General features: G+C 32.9%; 1 protein-coding gene across 1 annotated transcript in view; it reads right to left on the bottom strand.

The window, feature by feature from the left end:
- Nucleotides 1-19,014, bottom strand: part of LOC143348890 (uncharacterized) — a 68,071-nt gene that overhangs the window by 28,856 nt on the left and 20,201 nt on the right. The window contains exon 2 of the mRNA XM_076779610.1: nucleotides 3,701-3,794. Within this exon, the coding sequence (XP_076635725.1) occupies nucleotides 3,701-3,794 (94 nt within the window). The remainder of the gene's footprint in view (nucleotides 1-3,700; nucleotides 3,795-19,014) is intronic.

The raw sequence follows: 19,014 nt of genomic DNA, 5'->3' as shown, positions 1-19,014 counted from the left end.
CCCCGCAACCGAAAATAATTTTTCCAAAACGATATGAAATTTTTTTTTCCATCGAAAAATTTCACACCTTCTCGAATTTTTTTCTAGAAAGTGGGTAGGATTTCGAGGGTAAGTCTATTCACCAAAAATGATTGTAATTGACCTCCGCAACCGAAAATAATTTTTCTAGAATGATTTGAAATTTGTTTTTTTCGTCGAAAAATTTAGGCACTGTCGATTTTTCTTAATAATTCCTTTTTCATTTTTAGTAATTTTGTTTGACGCTCTACGAAAAAGTTGTCTAATACTTTTTTGTAGGTACCCATGAGCTCTACTTCAAAAAACAGTTTCATTGAAATATATTCACAATTGTAGGAGTTATGGCTGTTTGAAAATTGGACCATTTTTATAGGGTTTCTCTCATTTTGCGGGGTCAAAGACCAACTTTTCGAATATTTTTGCGATTTGTACATATTCTCCACCAAAATACGCGTAGTTTGCTTTTTTAAACATTAAAATCTATCAATCCGTTTAGTAGTTATGACGTTTTAAAGATACGCATGAAATTTCGGGGAACCATTTCTGGCCTCACATTAGATTTTCGGTAAAGAATTTTTTTCTCGAAAGTGAGTAGGATATCGAGGGTATGTCTATTCACCAAAAATGATTGTAATTCACCCCAGCAACCAAAAATAATTTTTCTAGAACGATTTGAAATTTTTTAATTTCGTCGAAGAATTTTAGCTGCTAGATGAATTTTTTTCTCGAAAGTGGGTAGGATTTCCAGGGTATGTCTATTCACCAAAAATGATTGTAATTCATCTCCGCAACCAAAAATAATTTTTTCAGAACGATTTGAAATTTTTTAATTTAATTTTTTAATAACATTTTAACGAAGCCTCAGTCAAGAAGTTGATATTCTTAATTTTAATAATAAATTCCATGCAAACTAAATGTTAATGAAATGTTAATTCTTGACAAATCTATTTTGTCACCAGATTATTCGTTAGGAAATACAGCGATTTCCAAAAACGAATGTTAGAAACATGATAGGCAGTTTCATGCCCGGAAAATAATTTAAAATGTTAGTTTAATCAAAAAAAGTCCAAGATCCTCTTTTTGCATCTAAAAACGTTTAATACCTAATAGATGGATTTTGTACATTAGTCTCGAAACTTGTATTACGTTCCAATTTTCAAATTTGATCTACAGCCATGGCCGAGCTTAGTGCTATTTTTAAAGGAAAAAGAAAGAAAATCTAGAAAGAAATAAGGCAAACTCAATCGCCAGTTCTTCGAACGTTAAAAAAAGATTCTATTCTGTGAGCGTCGTATTCTCCCCTATTTTTTGGCCAAGCAAGGGTGATTTGTTCGCCTTCCAATTAGTGCCATTTCTCGGACATAATCCAGGGAGCCAAGTCTCGGGACGAAACATTTTAACGACACGTTTATAATACACCTTGCGAGCAATTTCTCTATTGCGAGAAACCCCAAAGTGAAAGTCCTCGACAAAGAATTTTCCTGCGCCTGTAAATAATTATTCCATCTCGGGGATATTAGGGAGAAAACATTCCCCTTTGTGTCGGGACTAATTGCATTCCTGTCAATTTCCATTCACCCACCCCCCTGCCGCCGAACGTTTATTTACCTTAACAATTTCTGAGAATCGTCAACCCCTCTCTGTCCTTGTATTACGAACGCCCCTATCTAGACAATGTTATTCCATCTCGTTACACGCGGACATTTTCTTAATTATCGATCCGCTCTGACGATCTAATTAACGAGTAAATAAAACGTGCGAATACGCTGGTTTCGTATAAAACGGGGCGCGAAACAAGTGGATAGTTTGAGAGGAAATGGAATCGAGAATACTGCAAGAAGCACTTAAGTCGCAAAGAACTTGTTCAACGATTTTACGAGATGCTTGGAAGATAAGACTTAGAGTTAATTAGTTCTTCCGCGAAGAATGTGAAGACACATTAAAGACATCTCATCAACGCGTCGCAGATCTCTCGGATTGGATAAATAAATTGATTGTAGGAAAAATAATTTTATTCAAGCTGGTTTATTTCAAGTATACGTTTCAGTTTATGAAGTGGGATAATTTATACGTAGAAACATACAACTAATTAGGTTGTTCAAGAAAAATATTATATATAGAAATATAAAAATGAGTATGCTAATAATCTGTAATGAGTTACCATGAAGAATTGAAATTATTTCTCGACACCGTGAAAAATGTCAATAATGAAAATCTATAAAAAATATATCTACTAAAGGCGTAGCTTTTTTGTTTCAGTTATTTAGATATTTACACATTGGTCGCAAAAATGGTAAATAGACAACGGAATACAAAGAAATCTTTAGAATAAAAAAAACATTAAATTGGCCTTTACTGAAATAAATTTTGGAATGAACATTTCTGCAACGGCTTGTTTCAATATTTTCTTCATTGTTTAACAATTAACACCTTAACATTTTTATAGTTTATTAGTTTAATGATATAGTAGTTTATTAATATTTTTGGATTTCCTAAGCGTAATAACAATTATTGTTAATCATCAAACTTAAATAAAAAATAATTACATTATATCTGTTTAAATTTGTGTTGTAGTACATTCTAAAGATCGATTATTGGACTAGCGATAATCGCAATGAAATGGTAATCGAACGATATTTGCAGATAACTAATTTGTTTTTGCAACGATGTCTTTTTGTGTCTATAATATATTGGTAATCATCCTCTTTTGTAATTTGTATTTTGGACTGATTCTCGTAATATAAAATTCATCAGAAATTACGATATGATTAGATTTTGGGATTACCATTTTGTTTTAATTTAAATGTGACAAAATCGAGTTAATATTGACAATTATAGACGAATAGGAATTTTTGCAGACTATTTAATTCCACATATTCGACGCACACGAATAATAATATTAGTTAAAATCGAGTTAACATTGACAATTATAGAAGAATAGGAATTTTTGCAGACTTTAATTAATTCTACATTTTCGACGCACACGAATATTATTATGTTATACAGGGTGTTCGGCCACCACTAGGAAAAATTTTAATAGGGGATTCTAAAGGCCAAAATAAGACGAAAATCAACAATATCAATTTGTTGATGGAGGCTTCGTTAAAAAGTTATTAATGTTTACAGTTCTGCCCGTACTGAATTTTTTTCTCGAAAATGCGCATGATTTCGGGAGTATGTCTATTCACGAAAAATGATTGTAATTGACCCCTGCAACCGAAAATAATTTTTCCAGAACGATTTGAAATTATTGAATTTAATTGTTAATGATTTTTTAACGAAGCCTCGATCAACAAATTGGTATTCCTGATTTTCGTCTTATTTTAGCTTCTAGAATATCTTATTAAAATTTTTCCGAGAGGTGATCGAACACCCTGTATAATACCATGCTTCAAACTAAGACAAGTTTAGTTAAACAGCATCTAAAAAGATACTCAACAAGCTTAAAATGGCAATTATTGGGAAATCTATCCTAATCAATTTTGTATTGTTCTATTTGACTCGATAGAATGATATTTTCGAATCCAGGCTGAATACATTTGTAAACACGAATTCGATTTCACCCCGGTATAAACTTTAAATGACTTCTCCGTTTAAAAGAAGAGTCTGTAATCTGAATCTGATTGGAGTTTCAAGTATGACTCGTCACTAAGGGATCAAGAAGAATGGAAAGATTAATTACCTCGAATTGTCGGGGACGAATCCGCGACGTCGGTCGCCAGATCGACGAGGTCCTCCAATCCTCCTCCGTCACCCCCGCAGTCCATCATCGTGTCCTGAAATTAAAAAGTCGTTCGATACAATGTTATCGAACTTAGATATCTCAAATGAAATTCTATATAACTGAATCAATAATGTTTCTGAACAGCTATTACAAGCAATTAAAAATAAAGGAACATCCACTAAATACCGAATGAAGAGTAATTAGAAATAATATTGAGTTTATACTTTTTTTTTTAAAACCTAAAATAATAGGTAACGGTGGTTTTGTTTTGGAACATTATCAATTCTGTTAGAGTTATTTATATGCAAATAAAAAAAGTTTCATTTAAATATATATTAATTCAAAATAAAAATATCGTTATTCATTACATGTCTTTTAACCCCTTAACGTTCATGCCCGAGTCTGACTGCTTTGAAAAACGATATTTGTTTAATCTAATGGTATAAGGGATGATAATATTTGTTTTCTTTCAAATTATACGTTGGATACAACATTGTAAGTAACAAAAACCGCATTTTTAGAAACAAATTCAATAAAGAAAACTGATCATTCTTGGTTAACCCGAAAAATATGAACGTTAAGGGGTTAAAATAACACAGAAAGTTTTAATTTGTTAAGAAATATTTACTAAACAGCATTGGTAGTATTGTAGCTCACAAAAAATCCTATATAGGATAGCCATATCACTATGAAGACGAAACAGAAAATATTTTTAAAAATATTAGGGAATAAATTATATTCTAAGAGTACAGAGAGGTGAGTTATTAGGAAACATATGATAACAGATATTGAGAACAAGGTTAGAAAAATAAAAAGGTCACCAAGATCACATACAAGATTGCAAGAAATATTTGTGAGTGTCAACAATGTTTTCAATCCATTTTTAGTATTTTTGTACTTGCACAGAAAAGCACGTTTTAAATATAATTTTATTAAAACAAATTTTTCAAAAAAAACTTTCAAACAAAAACAAATAATAAAATAACTTTATCAACTCATATACAGGGTGTTCTGCCACCCCAGGGGAAAATTTTAATGGGATATTCTAAAGGCCAAAATAAGACGAAAATCAAGAATATCAATTTGTTGATTGAGGCTTTGTTAAAAAGTTATTAAAAAATTAAATTAAAAAATTTCAAATCGTTCTGGAAAAATTATTTTCAGTTACAGGGGTTAATTACAATCATTTTTGGTGAATAGACATACCCTCAAAATCTTACACACTTTTGAGAAAAAAATTCTTTACCGAAAATATAATTTCAGGCCAGAAATGTCTCCCCAAAATTTCATGCACATCTTTAAAACATCATAACTTTTGAACGGATTGAACAATTTTAAAGTTTCAAAATGCAAACAACGCGTAATTTATTGAAGAATATGTAGGAATTCTAAAAATATTGAAAAAGTTGTTACTTGACCCCGTAAAGTTAGAAAACCCCCATAAAAATGGCCCAATCTTCAAACGTCCATAACTTCTACAATAGTGAACCTATCTCAATGAAATTTAGTATGAAAGTAGAACCCATGGATGCCTATAAAAAAGTATTAGACAACATTTCCGTAGCGCGTCAAACAAATTTATTAAAAATGAAAAACGAATTTTTAAGAAAAATCGACGTTGGTAAATGCCTAAAATCGGCGAAATTGAAAAGTTTCAAATCATTCTGAAAAAATTATTTTCGGTTGCGATGGTTAATTGCAATCACTTTTGGTAAATACACATATACCCGAAATGTTACGTACTTTTAAGAAAAAAATTCTTTACCGAAAATATACTGTATGGTCGGAAATGTTTCTATAACATTTTAACGATGACTCAATCAACAAATTAGTATCCTTGATTTTCGTCTTATTTTAGAACACCATATATACACAAATTAATCAATATTTCTAACAGGCCAAGTTGGGTACACATTTAAATTACAAATAACAATCTGTTGATTTGAATAATTCTAATCTATTTTGTACGGAGCTCGAATAGTTTTTGTTTACTTTGGGGCAAATTAAATGCAAAAATTAATTAAAAAAAATTATTATATTTCGATCGACAGCGATTTAATTTTTACTAGGCCATATTAAGTACCTTGACCCTATAATTATACGTGGCACAGTATTTTTCGGAGCAACTGCAGTCACCTCAAATGGCGCACGTTCGAAACGTTCCATAATAACGTTTCGAAACCAATTTCGGTGGCCAAACACGAAACCGAAAGTAATACATAGAAGGATGGAGTAGCAGTTTGCATTAACGAGTCTCGGTGAAGGTAAACGACACGCAGAAGGACCATTTAATATAGTCATAAACTGAGAAAACGCGACGACGATCAAGAGGTACTGCAACAAGAATCCCAAGAAGGTTGCATGCGTGCGAATGCCAAACACGAGTCCCCCAGAAAAGGAGAAAAATATCCATCAAAAGGGTTAACGAGATTCCACGAGGCTATCAGCGCTTCCTGGCGTCGTCGGTACGATCGTTTCCAAAATTGAAACGTATAAAAACCAGGCGCTGGCATTAACTGGGCCTCCGGTCACCATAATGCGGCACTTTGTAATCCGCGAATGTTCGTTACGAGTTTCTCCCGGAATAACGCTTGTTTGTAACAAAATTGCACGGTGCATTGACTCGAGCTGCCGACAAATATTTAATTACCATCAATTTTCCATAAAACTCCGCGCTCCACCGACCGCTAATTCCAACCGTTCGTTAACCAGCGAATTAAACGCTGCTCGTGAATCCTCGACGAACCGTTCCTCGAAGAGCTGCAACCACGTTGAAAAATATGAGAGAAAAATTCGAGAAAAAGAAAGAATATGAAAAATGATCGCGAAGTACCGTTCCGCAATGTAGACATTAATGTTTTTGACTGCAAATCTGCCTGGGGAAGGACATACTTTTTATGTCGAACTCTTTTTCACCTGTTGAGCGTACACAGGATGGTTGAATTATTATTATTATTATTATTATTCAACGTCTTTATTATACACATTAAATATGTATCGATATGGAGGGGCACCATTTCGAACATCTATTACAATGACAGTTTGAAAAATAGGTTCGTGAAAAAGTATTACTTTCATAATGGGGTTTCGTGATAGTAAACATGTTTATTTACTCTTAAGTCTCTAAAGACAAAAGTTTTTCGTTTCCATTTAATTTTTTATCTCAAATGTCATTTCAAGGTCATGTAATGTACATATCTGAACGCATTTTAACATCACCTACACGATGCAATAAAAAAAATTATACAATTATTCGCAAAAAAACATCGATAACCTTGTAAACTCTGAAAAAATTACCCTAGAAAAAAAAATTTTTTTGCAAAAGAAAGGTCTTTTCAAACCATTCAAACGGCATACAAATTATTTTTTATACCCCCACAATTAGAGGAGATATTTAGGTGTGCCATCCTGTATAGAGAGAGTTGGGGCCATACTACGTTGCAACCGCGATCAAGTTAAAAAAATATTAAAAGCTCGTCATGTTCACTTTTTTAATTATTTCCTACGACTTTAGTATATTTAGATATTTTCTAAAAATATACTACAATAATATCGCGTGATTATATCTGCTCTATTCTAAAACGAAAGAAAGAAGTAGATTAAGTTTTGAACTATTGCATATTGATTAAATATTAAATAATATTTAGTTTTTACGTTTAGGCGAATATATGGAGGCTCCCCGTTTACCAACAAATTTATTATCTGAATTTTAATCGTTTCAAGCTTTCATATTTCTATTTTTATTTATAATTTATGGGGTAAGTAAATCTTTTTCCTAACTTTCATACGTAAAAATTTTTCTTCTCCAACGGGAAACAAAGTCGACCATTTTCGAGCGTTGCTATCTCAAAATCAATAAAACTACAAGAGGAGAAGATCCATAAATATCCCGTTTACAGTTTGCTCCGGCTGGATTGTTAAGATCGACCACTGCAGCGCGGGTCTCGACGATTTCGAAACGCAAAATTCGACCCGACTTTTCCAGCGGAATTCGTCTCTTTGCTACCGAGTGGTCGGTTTACGACTGCCCTCGGTCGTTCGTAAATTCGGGAAATTTATTGCAACCACCGGAGGTGCGTTTGTGTGGAAATAGGTGCACCCAGTGACCCAGAGACACCGGCAATAAACGGTTGAAAGCTACGGTGGTTGGGTTATTTTGTGCTCTCGGTAGCTTCCAGCGATTTCCTCCGTTTAGTGACAGTTTGGGTCCAATTCCACAGTTTTTGGGTCCGGTAGGATCGACCTAAAAGTTCTCCAATTCATAGAGTAAACGCAAGGCAAACGGACAGACGCTTTCTAATGTTTTATCACGTTACAAGATCGTGACCATGAAAAGTAAGGGGGTATTCCAGTTTAACAGGTCAATTTGTTTGCAAAAAAAACCGTTAGCCTTTCTTCTATGAGTTTTAGAACCACGTATTCATTACCATTTTAAACATATACATTATTTTTTTCAACCGAAAATATCCTAAATAGAATACCTTTGCAATATCTTAGTAAAGAAGACATTTGTTAACCATACATTTATCCAGAGAAATACAAAATAATTAAATGATGTGAATTATTTATTTTATTTAGACAAAACTGATTTTAGGCTAGCTTACGAAGATTTAGAAAGTTTAAAAAAATTAATTTATTCGGTTAAAAAATTATGGAAGAAGAATACTAGAAAACAAAAACCGAAAATCTTATGCATCATCTTGCCACAACCAATTTGCCCCAGAAAATGAAATATCCCAAATAAAATACCTTCGCAATATTTTAGCAAAGAAGACATATACAGGGTGTTTAGCCACCACTGGGAAAACATTTTAATAGGACATTCTAGAGGTTAAAATAAGATGAAAATCAAGAATACCAATTTGTTGATGGTGGCTTCGTTGAGAAGTTATTAACGTTTAAAGTTCCGCCCGTATTGAATGTTTTTCTCGAAAATGCGCAGAATTTCGGGGGTATATCTATTCACCGAAAATGATTATAATTGACCCATGCAAACGAAAATAATTTTTCCAAAACGATTTGAAATTTTTTTTTTCCGTCGAAAAATTTCACACCTTCTCGAATTTTTTTCTCGAAAGTGTGTAGGATTTCGGGAGTATATGTAATAACCAAAAATGATTGTAATTGACCTCCGCAACCGAAAATAATTTTTTCAGAATTAATTAAAAATTTTTTTTTTCGTCGAAAAATGTAGGCACCTACCCCCTGTCGATTTTTCTTAAAAATTCCTTTTTCATTTTTAGTAATTTTGTTTGACGCCCTACGAAAAAGTTGTCTAATACTTTTTTGTAGGTACCCATGAGCTCTACTTCAGAAAAAAGTTTCATTGAAATATATTCACCATTGTAGGAGTTATGGCTGTTTAAAAATTGGACCATTTTTATAGGGTTTCTCTCATTTTGCGGGGTCAAAGACCAACTTTTCGAATATTTTTGTGATTTGTACATATTCTCCACCAAAATACGCGTAGTTTGCTTTACGAACATTAAAATCGTCCAATCCGTTCAGAAGTTATGACGTTTTAAAGATACGCATGAAATTTCGGGGAACCATTTCTGGCCTCACATTATATTTTCGGTAAAGAATTTTTTTCTCGAAAATGCGTAGGATTTCAAGGGTATATGTAATGACCATAAATAATTGTAATCGACCCTTGCAGTCGAAAATAATTTTTTTAGAGCGATTTGAAAAATTTATTTTTTGCCGAAAAATTTCAGCAGCTATTTATTTTATAAATATAAATTTAAATTAAATGAAATATAAATTTGTTAACCATACATTTACCCAGAGAAATACAAAATAAATTCGTGAATTATTTATTTCGATTAGACAAAACTGATTTCGGGCTAGCTTATGAAGATTCAGAAAATTTAACAAAATTAATTTATTCGATTAAAAAATCATGGAAGAAGAATAGTAGAAAACAAAAACGAAAAATCTTGTGGATTATCTTACCACAACCAATTTGCCCCAGAAAATGTTAAGGTGTTTCGATCACAAATAAGAACAAAGAGCTCCGAGGATTCCAAGACAGTGTGGAGTTTGGAGATTTCTTAAACGACCGTAACGTAATTTACCAAAAAAATGTCTCTTAATTCCAATCCTCAGAAATAGTCGTAAGTCACCTTAACGTAGGGTGAACGAACATTAGGAGAGTTTTTGTATCATCTCTTGTTTTACGTCTAAACAACATTAAAATAGCTCTCAATATGTCTTGGTCATAATATCAAATACATTGATTAGAAATAAAGAATAATACAATCATTTACAAGAAAAATGTTAAACGGAACATTTCCCAACGTATTTACTTGCTTTTCCATATCGTACAATTTGCATATTATAATTTTCTACTTGTTTGTCAGGCTGAAGGGAAGGAAGGATCGAAACGTTCATGTTTTTAATTAAATTTAATTTCGCCAGCTCCTTTTTTGTAAACACTAAAAAGTCCAAATTTTTGTTTACTATGAACATTATGTCGAATTTTACATACCAAAGTCAGCAATCATATTATCATAAATATTATAACAGAGGATCGAAGACAGTAATATTTAAATAAATGCATGAACAATTTTTGTAGAAATTATAGATGAGTACAAATGAGAAATTAACTGGTCCTCTCCAATCATTAAATTAATAGTTACGATGACGCGCAATAAATACAAATTTTATAGCAGAATTAGCATTAATGAAATGGCGATAACGTAATAATATGACGAGCATAGAGAGTGGCATATATTTTCAATGAATTTCTTGCAAAGGCGAATAAATTTTATTACGGACATAACATGTAGTAAATTCTCGGCAAACAAGATCAATTTGCATATAAAGTAGTCACACCGATTATAGCTCGAACCTGTTCTTATTCGCTGACATTTCTACGCTCATTTGAAACGCTTCTATGTTACATTCCGTAATTTATTTCCATTACAGAGGAATGTGTAAAAGGAAACACCGTCGCGAATGTCTCTGAAACTTAACAGCGGAAAAGAAGATATCAATGACGTGGATCGCGTTGGTAGTTTACGAGGATGAAAAACAACGTAGAAATTTCAATGATCTTCAACCATGTCGAGGTATTTCTCGAGCTAACACGAAAATGTATTAAAACATGCCTATCGTTCCGCGTAGGTACGTGAACATCAAAGAGGTCTTAAAGCAAATGCGCTTTAATCAGTCAAAAAAACTCAATTCTAGGCTATTGCCTTGCAAAGTAAGCTCGGAATATGTAAATCTACGTATGCAAATTTTTAGTTCTCAAATTACTTAGTCCGTCGAAGCGGGAATAAAGGAACTAAGAAAGTGAACATTTCGATTCAAAATGGGATCGTTTAAAAATTAAATATTTCTATATTATTCTTTAATGAATCACCTATCTTACAAAATTCTCTCTTTTAACTCATGGACGTAGGTTTCAAACTACATACGATCCAAATAAAACGTTAGAAACTGTTTTCTTTTAGTAATTAATGAGGATTAATCTTAATTTTTCTTTTTAAAATTATAGTCCAGGGAGACCCAATCTTTTTAAATAGAAGATGATACATAATATTCTTTTGCTATTTGGATAGAAATTATAAAATTGAATAACATTTTTTTTTGGATAACGATTGCAATTAATTACGAATTACTCATCCCCGGAAGTGTTATTTTAATTTTGATCAATCGGACATAATTTTGACTGCTCATCTTCGATATAAATATATTTAATTTTTCAAGCTTTTCGACTAAGAACTGAAATTGAAATACAAAAATGAAAAAGATTTCGGAAACCTTTCTTCAAGATGACAGTTTCTTCTACAAATATTAGTAACATTTTATCTAACTTTCTTATCCAATAGTCAATTCGAATCAAGTGTCTTCTTAGTTATAACCATCCATTTTTCCTAGTATTACATAAGTGATAATAAAATGTAAATTGTATAAAGATGGACAAGTTTTCGAGATTAGCTCTACAATTTGTTCTCTGGTCTCGATAACGATTGCAATTCCTTACGAATGATTCAAAGTTCTCGTGTCTGACATAAAATATTCGAAAATGGCCATCAACCATAAAACGTCGATTTGCATCAAGAGTGTTCCAAAGCATAAGCATTTCGGCAAACCAGGAATCGTGGATTCGAGCAGTAACCCTACAAAGTAGCTCGTAGTATGTAAATCGAGGGACTCGGAGGCTTTTTCTACAGGATCGTGGAGTCGTAATTAAAGAGGATTGCTCAATTTATGCGCGATTAAATGTCGCCGGAAATCGGATCGATCGGGCGGTGTCCAAACGCGAGAGTCACTTCATTGTAATTCCAAAAAAGGACTGTTCGCGCGAGGAAAATAAAAAGAACGCGTTCACGACGAGATACCAACAACTGTGAGAACATTTTCATTTCGCGAATCTCTTCTGAGCAGAGAGTAATGGAGATTGTTCGCGGAACGAGGGTAATAAACGCCGATAAAATAAGCTGGGAATAAAATGCAAAGGAGGCAAGTTAAATCCCGTAACTAACAAAGAAATGAAAACTTTTGCTCCGAGTTAGTAATATTTACGTCCTTAATAACGATATCTCTTTGATTACGTACGGAACTCATCAAGAGTACAAAAAGCGATTATATTTAAAATCAACTTTAACTTCCAGTACAATTGAGTAATAAATTTCTGAACTTCGAGTTTGATTAACTTTCCAATCTACAGTTCTAAATTTTCGATTTCAAATTCTAATTAAGATTAGTCTTTCAAATTCGAAGGAACCAAACAAATATGCAAAACGCAATGATAATGAAAATCAATAGTAAGAAAACATCTATAATACACGATAAACATAAATAAGTCCTAATATAATGATTAACTTTTTTAAGTAGAATTTGATGAATTTTTCATAGCTGATAGCACCGAATGTTTCATACTAAACTATATTTAAAGTCATATCGTATCAATTATATTTGAAATTTATGGAAGTCGAATAATTGTAACAGGTACAATAATAACAATAATAGAATAACTGTAACGCTCAAAATGAGTGAAAATACAATATATGTATTTTTTGTACACCACAATAATCAATTTTTTGCTGAAAATTACAAATGGTCGTGCTGAATTTTACAAATATAAAACATAAACACAAACTATAACAGTGAATCGGTTTTAAGAAGCGTAGTAATAATATAAAAATAACAAGTCATTTTCGTCAAAACCAAATAATTTATTTTGTGAAGCGAAAAATAAATCACACAATTGGAAATACATTAATAGTTGATAAAATAATTGCGTTATATAGATTATTTTCCGAACAACTCGAAAAATTAATTTTGAAGTAATGCATTTCGAAAATTTTTCAAAACGCCTGTGTTTGCTTTGACCCAAGTCCTGTCTCTATTCGAACGAATAATGGAGTTTCTATTATATTATGTTACATTGATTCCATTGCTGGTCGAAGCAAAAGCTTGGCGAAGAAATAAACGCGAAATTGACTTTCTATTGTTACGGCCGGGACGGAAATTTGTTTCTCTATCTGATTCAGCTTTTTTACTCCGACGTGCTCGTATTTTATTCCGCCTTTTATACTTTTAAATTACTTTCCGCGAAGGCTCTCTCCCTGCCTTTTAATTCCGCGAACGCGAACATTTATGGAAGCAATTTTTCCGTCCCCGTTTAAATTTGTAATTTTTCCAGCAAATAAGGGGGTTGTTTCGCGATTATAACGCGTCTACGGGCAACGATTAACACGGCACATCCGTGATATTGATTCGAAAAGCAAATAAAATCACTTCTGCAAATTGACCCGATTCCCACTTTGGAATCGGCGTTAACGAAGGCCTTGACACGGAACAAGGACGCCGCCATCGAGAATTGCAAACAAGTACAGAGAGACGGTTCCAAGTTACGTGTTTCAGCTTTTCTGCTTAACGTTGAATCCATTTAACGCATTAGTTATGGTAACTTCGTATCTGCCTTTTGAGGACACGAATTTGCATGTGCTTCCTCGAACAAAGGGGCAATTTTAACCCCTTGCCATACAATGACGTGTCTGATTCGTCATAATTTCTTGATGTCAAGTTTCACAATCATGAGGCTACTCGTCATCAAGTCTTATATATTAAAATCAACACATTTTTACATTTACAAGGTATTCATAAAACAAATTTATTCTTTTTCGAGGCCATTCCTTGTACAAACAAATTTAAACAAAATTAAATAGTTACGTTTCGAAAATTATTTAGAATTAAATAGTACGTCAAGGGGTTAAATACTCAGCAACTTGAAATACAATTATTGACTAGAGCGCTTTGGGGTCGTTATCACTCTGCCCGCGATGGTGGGTCGATTTTTACCCATAATCTATTTTTGTTATCGATATTGAGTTAAATAGTATTTAATAAATACTTGTGCGAAAAACAGCAATACTTGTTAATTCTTCAGTGTTATCATTTTATAGCGTCATCAATAACATTAACATTATCATTAATAAATATTCTAAGTGTTTTAAGACCGAGTTTTAAACTTGAAATAAACCCTAATACAATGCATTTGTACTGAAAACTTTTTCATTTTGTAAATATATCGCAAATATATTTTTCTCAAATATGTATCATTTATTGTAAAAGTAATTAAATTTCCTATATTTTATTTTACGTCGAAAGTGATGTTAATACCTCTTCTTGGTCACTAAATATTTTCATTGACTTTATATTCCTTGTTCAGTAAGAAATAAAACAGGTTTCATTCTTTTACCTATATTTCTCCGTTTTATTATGCAGCGAAATTGAACGAATAAAAAGAAACATTTTTTCTAGATTCTTGTTGAACGAACGAAGTGTTATATATATTTATATATTTATTGTAAATTGATGGTTCGAGTTACGCGTAATTACCCGGTTATTCGCCAACGATCGCGAGGCAAATAAACTGAAATCATGGCCGAGCAAACTGAAAGATTGTCGATAATGGACGCGCGTGAACGGAGATCCTGCGAGTTTGTTCTCTTCGAATACGTTGGTAGATTTCACGCGATAAATCGTCACGCGAAAATGAGAGACAAAAGGGAAGAGTGACAGCCCGTTGCACGTTAAATAAAAGTCCGTAACGAGGTGGAAAATGAACGAGCGAGAAGATTGATTAGCTTGTTCGTAAAGTACAAATTAGCCGGCCCGGGTTAAGCACTTTTCGGCCCTCTCGCTCTGCAAATGATTAAACCAACAATTTGAACGTGCACGTTTGTTCTTTGCAAGCCAAACTTAACAAATAATTTACATAATACTAAAGAATTTTCGTTTCTTTGATCGATTCTACGAAAACTTTTCAAACAAAACCGAGGCTCTTTTATTTATACAGGGTGCTCGGCCACCCCTGGGAAAAATTTTAATAGGCGATTCTAAGGGCCAAAATAAGACGAAAATCAAGAATACCAATTTTTTAATTGAGACTTCGTTAAAAAGTTAATAACGTTTATAGTTCCGCGTGTAGAATGGCAATCTGCGAACAACTGCGTATGCGCGATAGTGGCTCTCACTCAGAAAACTGTAAAACTGTCGATACGTCAGTAAGTAGAGTCTCTCATGCTGAGTGAGAACCACTATCATGAACGCGTAGCTGTTCACAAGTTGCCATCCTACAGGCGGAACTTTAAACGTTAATAACTTTTTAACGAAACCTTGATCAACAAATTGGTATTCTTGATTTTCGTCTTATTTTGGCCTCTAGAATCACCCATTAAAATTTTTCCCGGGGGTGGCCGAATACCCTGTATGGATACGCATTTTCTGTATTTACGTACCATTTAAATGAAAAGTGAAACAAAATTAACTTTTCTAAATTATTGGAACATAATTCCGAATTAAAATAATTCTATTTCGATAGAAAGATGTTAGGTCTATTTATATAAGAAAAATTATTTTAATTAATTTCTAGAGGCAGACGTTTTAATTTTCTTTAACTGTTCAATTATTGAAAAAATATTCTTCGTTTGGCTTTCAAAGTAAAGAGGTTAATTAATTATACGCTACTGAAAGAATCATTATATTATATATAATAATTAATATAAATATTAATATAAAGTGTCGCAGAAGTAATACGGCGGCAGTAAGGAAAAAAACGGTTATCCTTAAATTCCGTCACTTTGGCTTTAAAATAAGAGCGAGCACGTACGAAGAGTGTTTTTAAAGATGATCCAGAAATACGATAGCAAATGTCTGTTTTAAGCACAGAATTGATAACAAAAACGTATACTGTATAATAACCATAAAGTAAACGAAAACAGAAAAAGTAAAAATCGTCTGCATAAAAATGTCCACCACAACGATCATTATCATTTTAATTGCCGTTCTCAGAAGCGGAACTCCTCAATTACTTCCATTCCAGTCTTCCAAACGTTCGATCTTCATTTCCACTCCGCGTTATCCCCCGGCAGCTCCACTAATTTACCAGTAAAACGTTAATCGCAACTCAGCCTCGTTATGCTCAGCAACCCCTCATCAGGCTTATCAATTTTAAACGCACATAAATGCCCGATGAACGCAACGAATTTGTCCATAAAACCCTCGCGCGAAATTAGTTCCGGTGTTCCCTCGGCCGGTTCCATCGATCTAAATTGCAAATTCGTAGGAATTTTAATAACGTGTCGGTCATTCACCTGCCGGGCCTTAACATAAATTAGATTAATTAGTTGCGTTTTACTGCGAGAACGATCGAGGCGATCCAATAAATCTACCAGCTTTTCAACCTTTTTATTTCCATTATTACCCCTAAAATAATTGAGCAAACCCGAAATCGAACGATCCGAATACATAAATTAGTCTCCGCTGATATATTGGCCGGTTCTTCCCAGGCACAATTTATATGACACATCCATTTTTTATCGACGACTTTTAATTAGACGTCACGCTGTTTGTAGGTATATTATAAATCCTGAAACAAGGAAACGAATAACTTGGGGCATTTCTACTTTGTGGGATTTAAAAAATCGAATTTTTTTTGCGTTTTCTTTTAGTATGTAGTCTCCAAAATATATCTACCAAATATTAAATTGAAATTCGGAAAACTGACGAAGTTATAGCCTGCTGAAATGTACCACGCGCAGATATAACTAAACGTAAAACTGTAAGTGGTCTTTCTACTTCGTGGGATTAAAAAAATTGAATTTCTTTTTTTGCATTTCCTTTTAGTATGTAGTCTCGAAAATATATCTGCCAAATATTAACTTGAAATACGGAAAACTAACGAAGTTATAGCCTGCTGAAATGTACCACGCGCAGGTATAACAACTGGACGTGAAACTTTTAAGCTGTTTTTCTCGAAACTACATTTTTCAGCACTGCGTAGACGATAAGATGAAAACTATTCAAGATATCAACATCAAATTTATACAGTAACTTTAGAACTGGTCTCCCTATAGCATGAACTAGGATAATTGCGATATATGCAATACTTTTTCTTTTATTAACAAAAAAGCAACCGAATATATGAAAATATTCAGTATTTTTTCGTAAAATAGCTGCCATTTTGCCATTTTTCGTATTTTTGAAAAGATCCTAGGTTATGCTATAACCAAACTTATCTATATTCTTTCTATCTTTGGTTTTTGTATTTCATACTATATTAGCATAATCAATAGATATTATGCGTTGCAAAAATTCGTATATATAGATAAATATATAATAAATGTATCCATAAAACCCGGAATTAATTGCTCTTTAATAGCCCGCAAAAAAAATCACAAAGAAATATGTATTTTTTGTGCCTACAAAGTAGAATGGCCCCTTAATATAATTCACTTTCCGTTTTTCTTATTTTTAATAGTAAAAATATTAATTAAAATTCAATAGCACCGTACACAGGATGTCATTAATTGTGATACAACCAGGGGAAGGCGTTTCAACGCAAAGAATAGAACCGAATATGAAAAATAATATTTGTTGCGACTGGATACGGACTCGCGCGTCTGACCATTATTTACTATTTCTACTTACGCTGTTCGAGTCACACTATACACGCGTGCCCCATTAATTTTCAAAATTAATTTTCTTAAAAAGGAACAAACATTCCATATTTTCTACGTATTTCTTCATAATTTTTAAATTAGTTGTCAAGCATTCTCTTAAAGAGGTAATTAATTGCACATTATAATTCGATAGCACATGAAAGAAAGCAAGTTATTATTTATATATAAATAAAGTTATAAGAAATAAGTTATATCCTTATTAATAAAATGATTGCAAATTACAATTCAAAACTGTATAACAGAATGTAAGCACTGAAAACATATCTATTAATAAAATGAAGTAAACTTAATAGCTAAAATGAAATAGTTTTAAAATTCGATTCAAAATTGATTGTCAGAGTTTCTTTTAGAAAGTGAATTCATTACAAACTATAACTCGATATCGCACCTAAAAGAGCAAGTATGCAAGCTATATTAGCAATCATGGTAGAACCTGGAAGTGGTTATTCGACGTAAAAAAATAAAACGAAAATGTAAAATAAAATTTTGTCGTCGAATACTTTGTTTTCGAGATAATTGAGTTAAAAAATTTATGGGGCACGCGTGCGACTGGGTACGAATTTATCTGGAGCGTCTGACCAATCTTTACCATTTCTACTTACTCTATTGCATGCGTGCTGTATATTATCAAGTCAATTTTCTCAAAAACAAAGTCTCGGACGAACAAATTTTATTCCACACTGTCGACTTACTTTTTCGCATAGACCACTATCGTACCACGATTACTGGGACACGTTCCATAATATTTTGGTAAAGAGCTCACAATAGAGGCAAACAAACACGGAAGAAAATATTTTATTTTTGTTTCTTCCAAGCCGTTAATGGTATCGATCATTAATGAACCATCGGGTGAACGCACTGCTTTTTATTTTTGTTCGTGTGTTCGTTTAATTCTCGTTGCTAACAATATAGCCGGGTCGGTGCACTATCTGATATCGAAAACCGATATTTTTACCGTGAAGGTAGCGGAACGGTGGGCCGGAAAAGAGGCAGTGAAATATTAACTGGATACAATGAACGCGCCCATCGACGGCCACTGAATTTCCGCCTGTCGAATTATCGAATTTAAATGTATCCGTGCTCTCAACCGTCCACGGTTATTTAAGAGACAAGACGGAACAAATGCTCGCGATAATAACGCGATCGGAGAAATAAAAATCCGCGATGAATCGTGCAATTTAAATGGTTCTTTCTGCGAGCACGACGAAGAGAAACGAAACACGTGATAACGCTCACGTTTGAGATTTAATAGTCAATTAAACGACGAGGAATAAAAATTCATACAATTTA

Source organism: Colletes latitarsis, chromosome 2 (genome assembly GCF_051014445.1).
Source record: "Colletes latitarsis isolate SP2378_abdomen chromosome 2, iyColLati1, whole genome shotgun sequence".
Taxonomy (NCBI): domain Eukaryota; kingdom Metazoa; phylum Arthropoda; class Insecta; order Hymenoptera; family Colletidae; genus Colletes; species Colletes latitarsis.
Note: the sequence above shows the minus strand (reverse complement) of the source record. Positions and strands in the feature narration are given on the sequence as shown.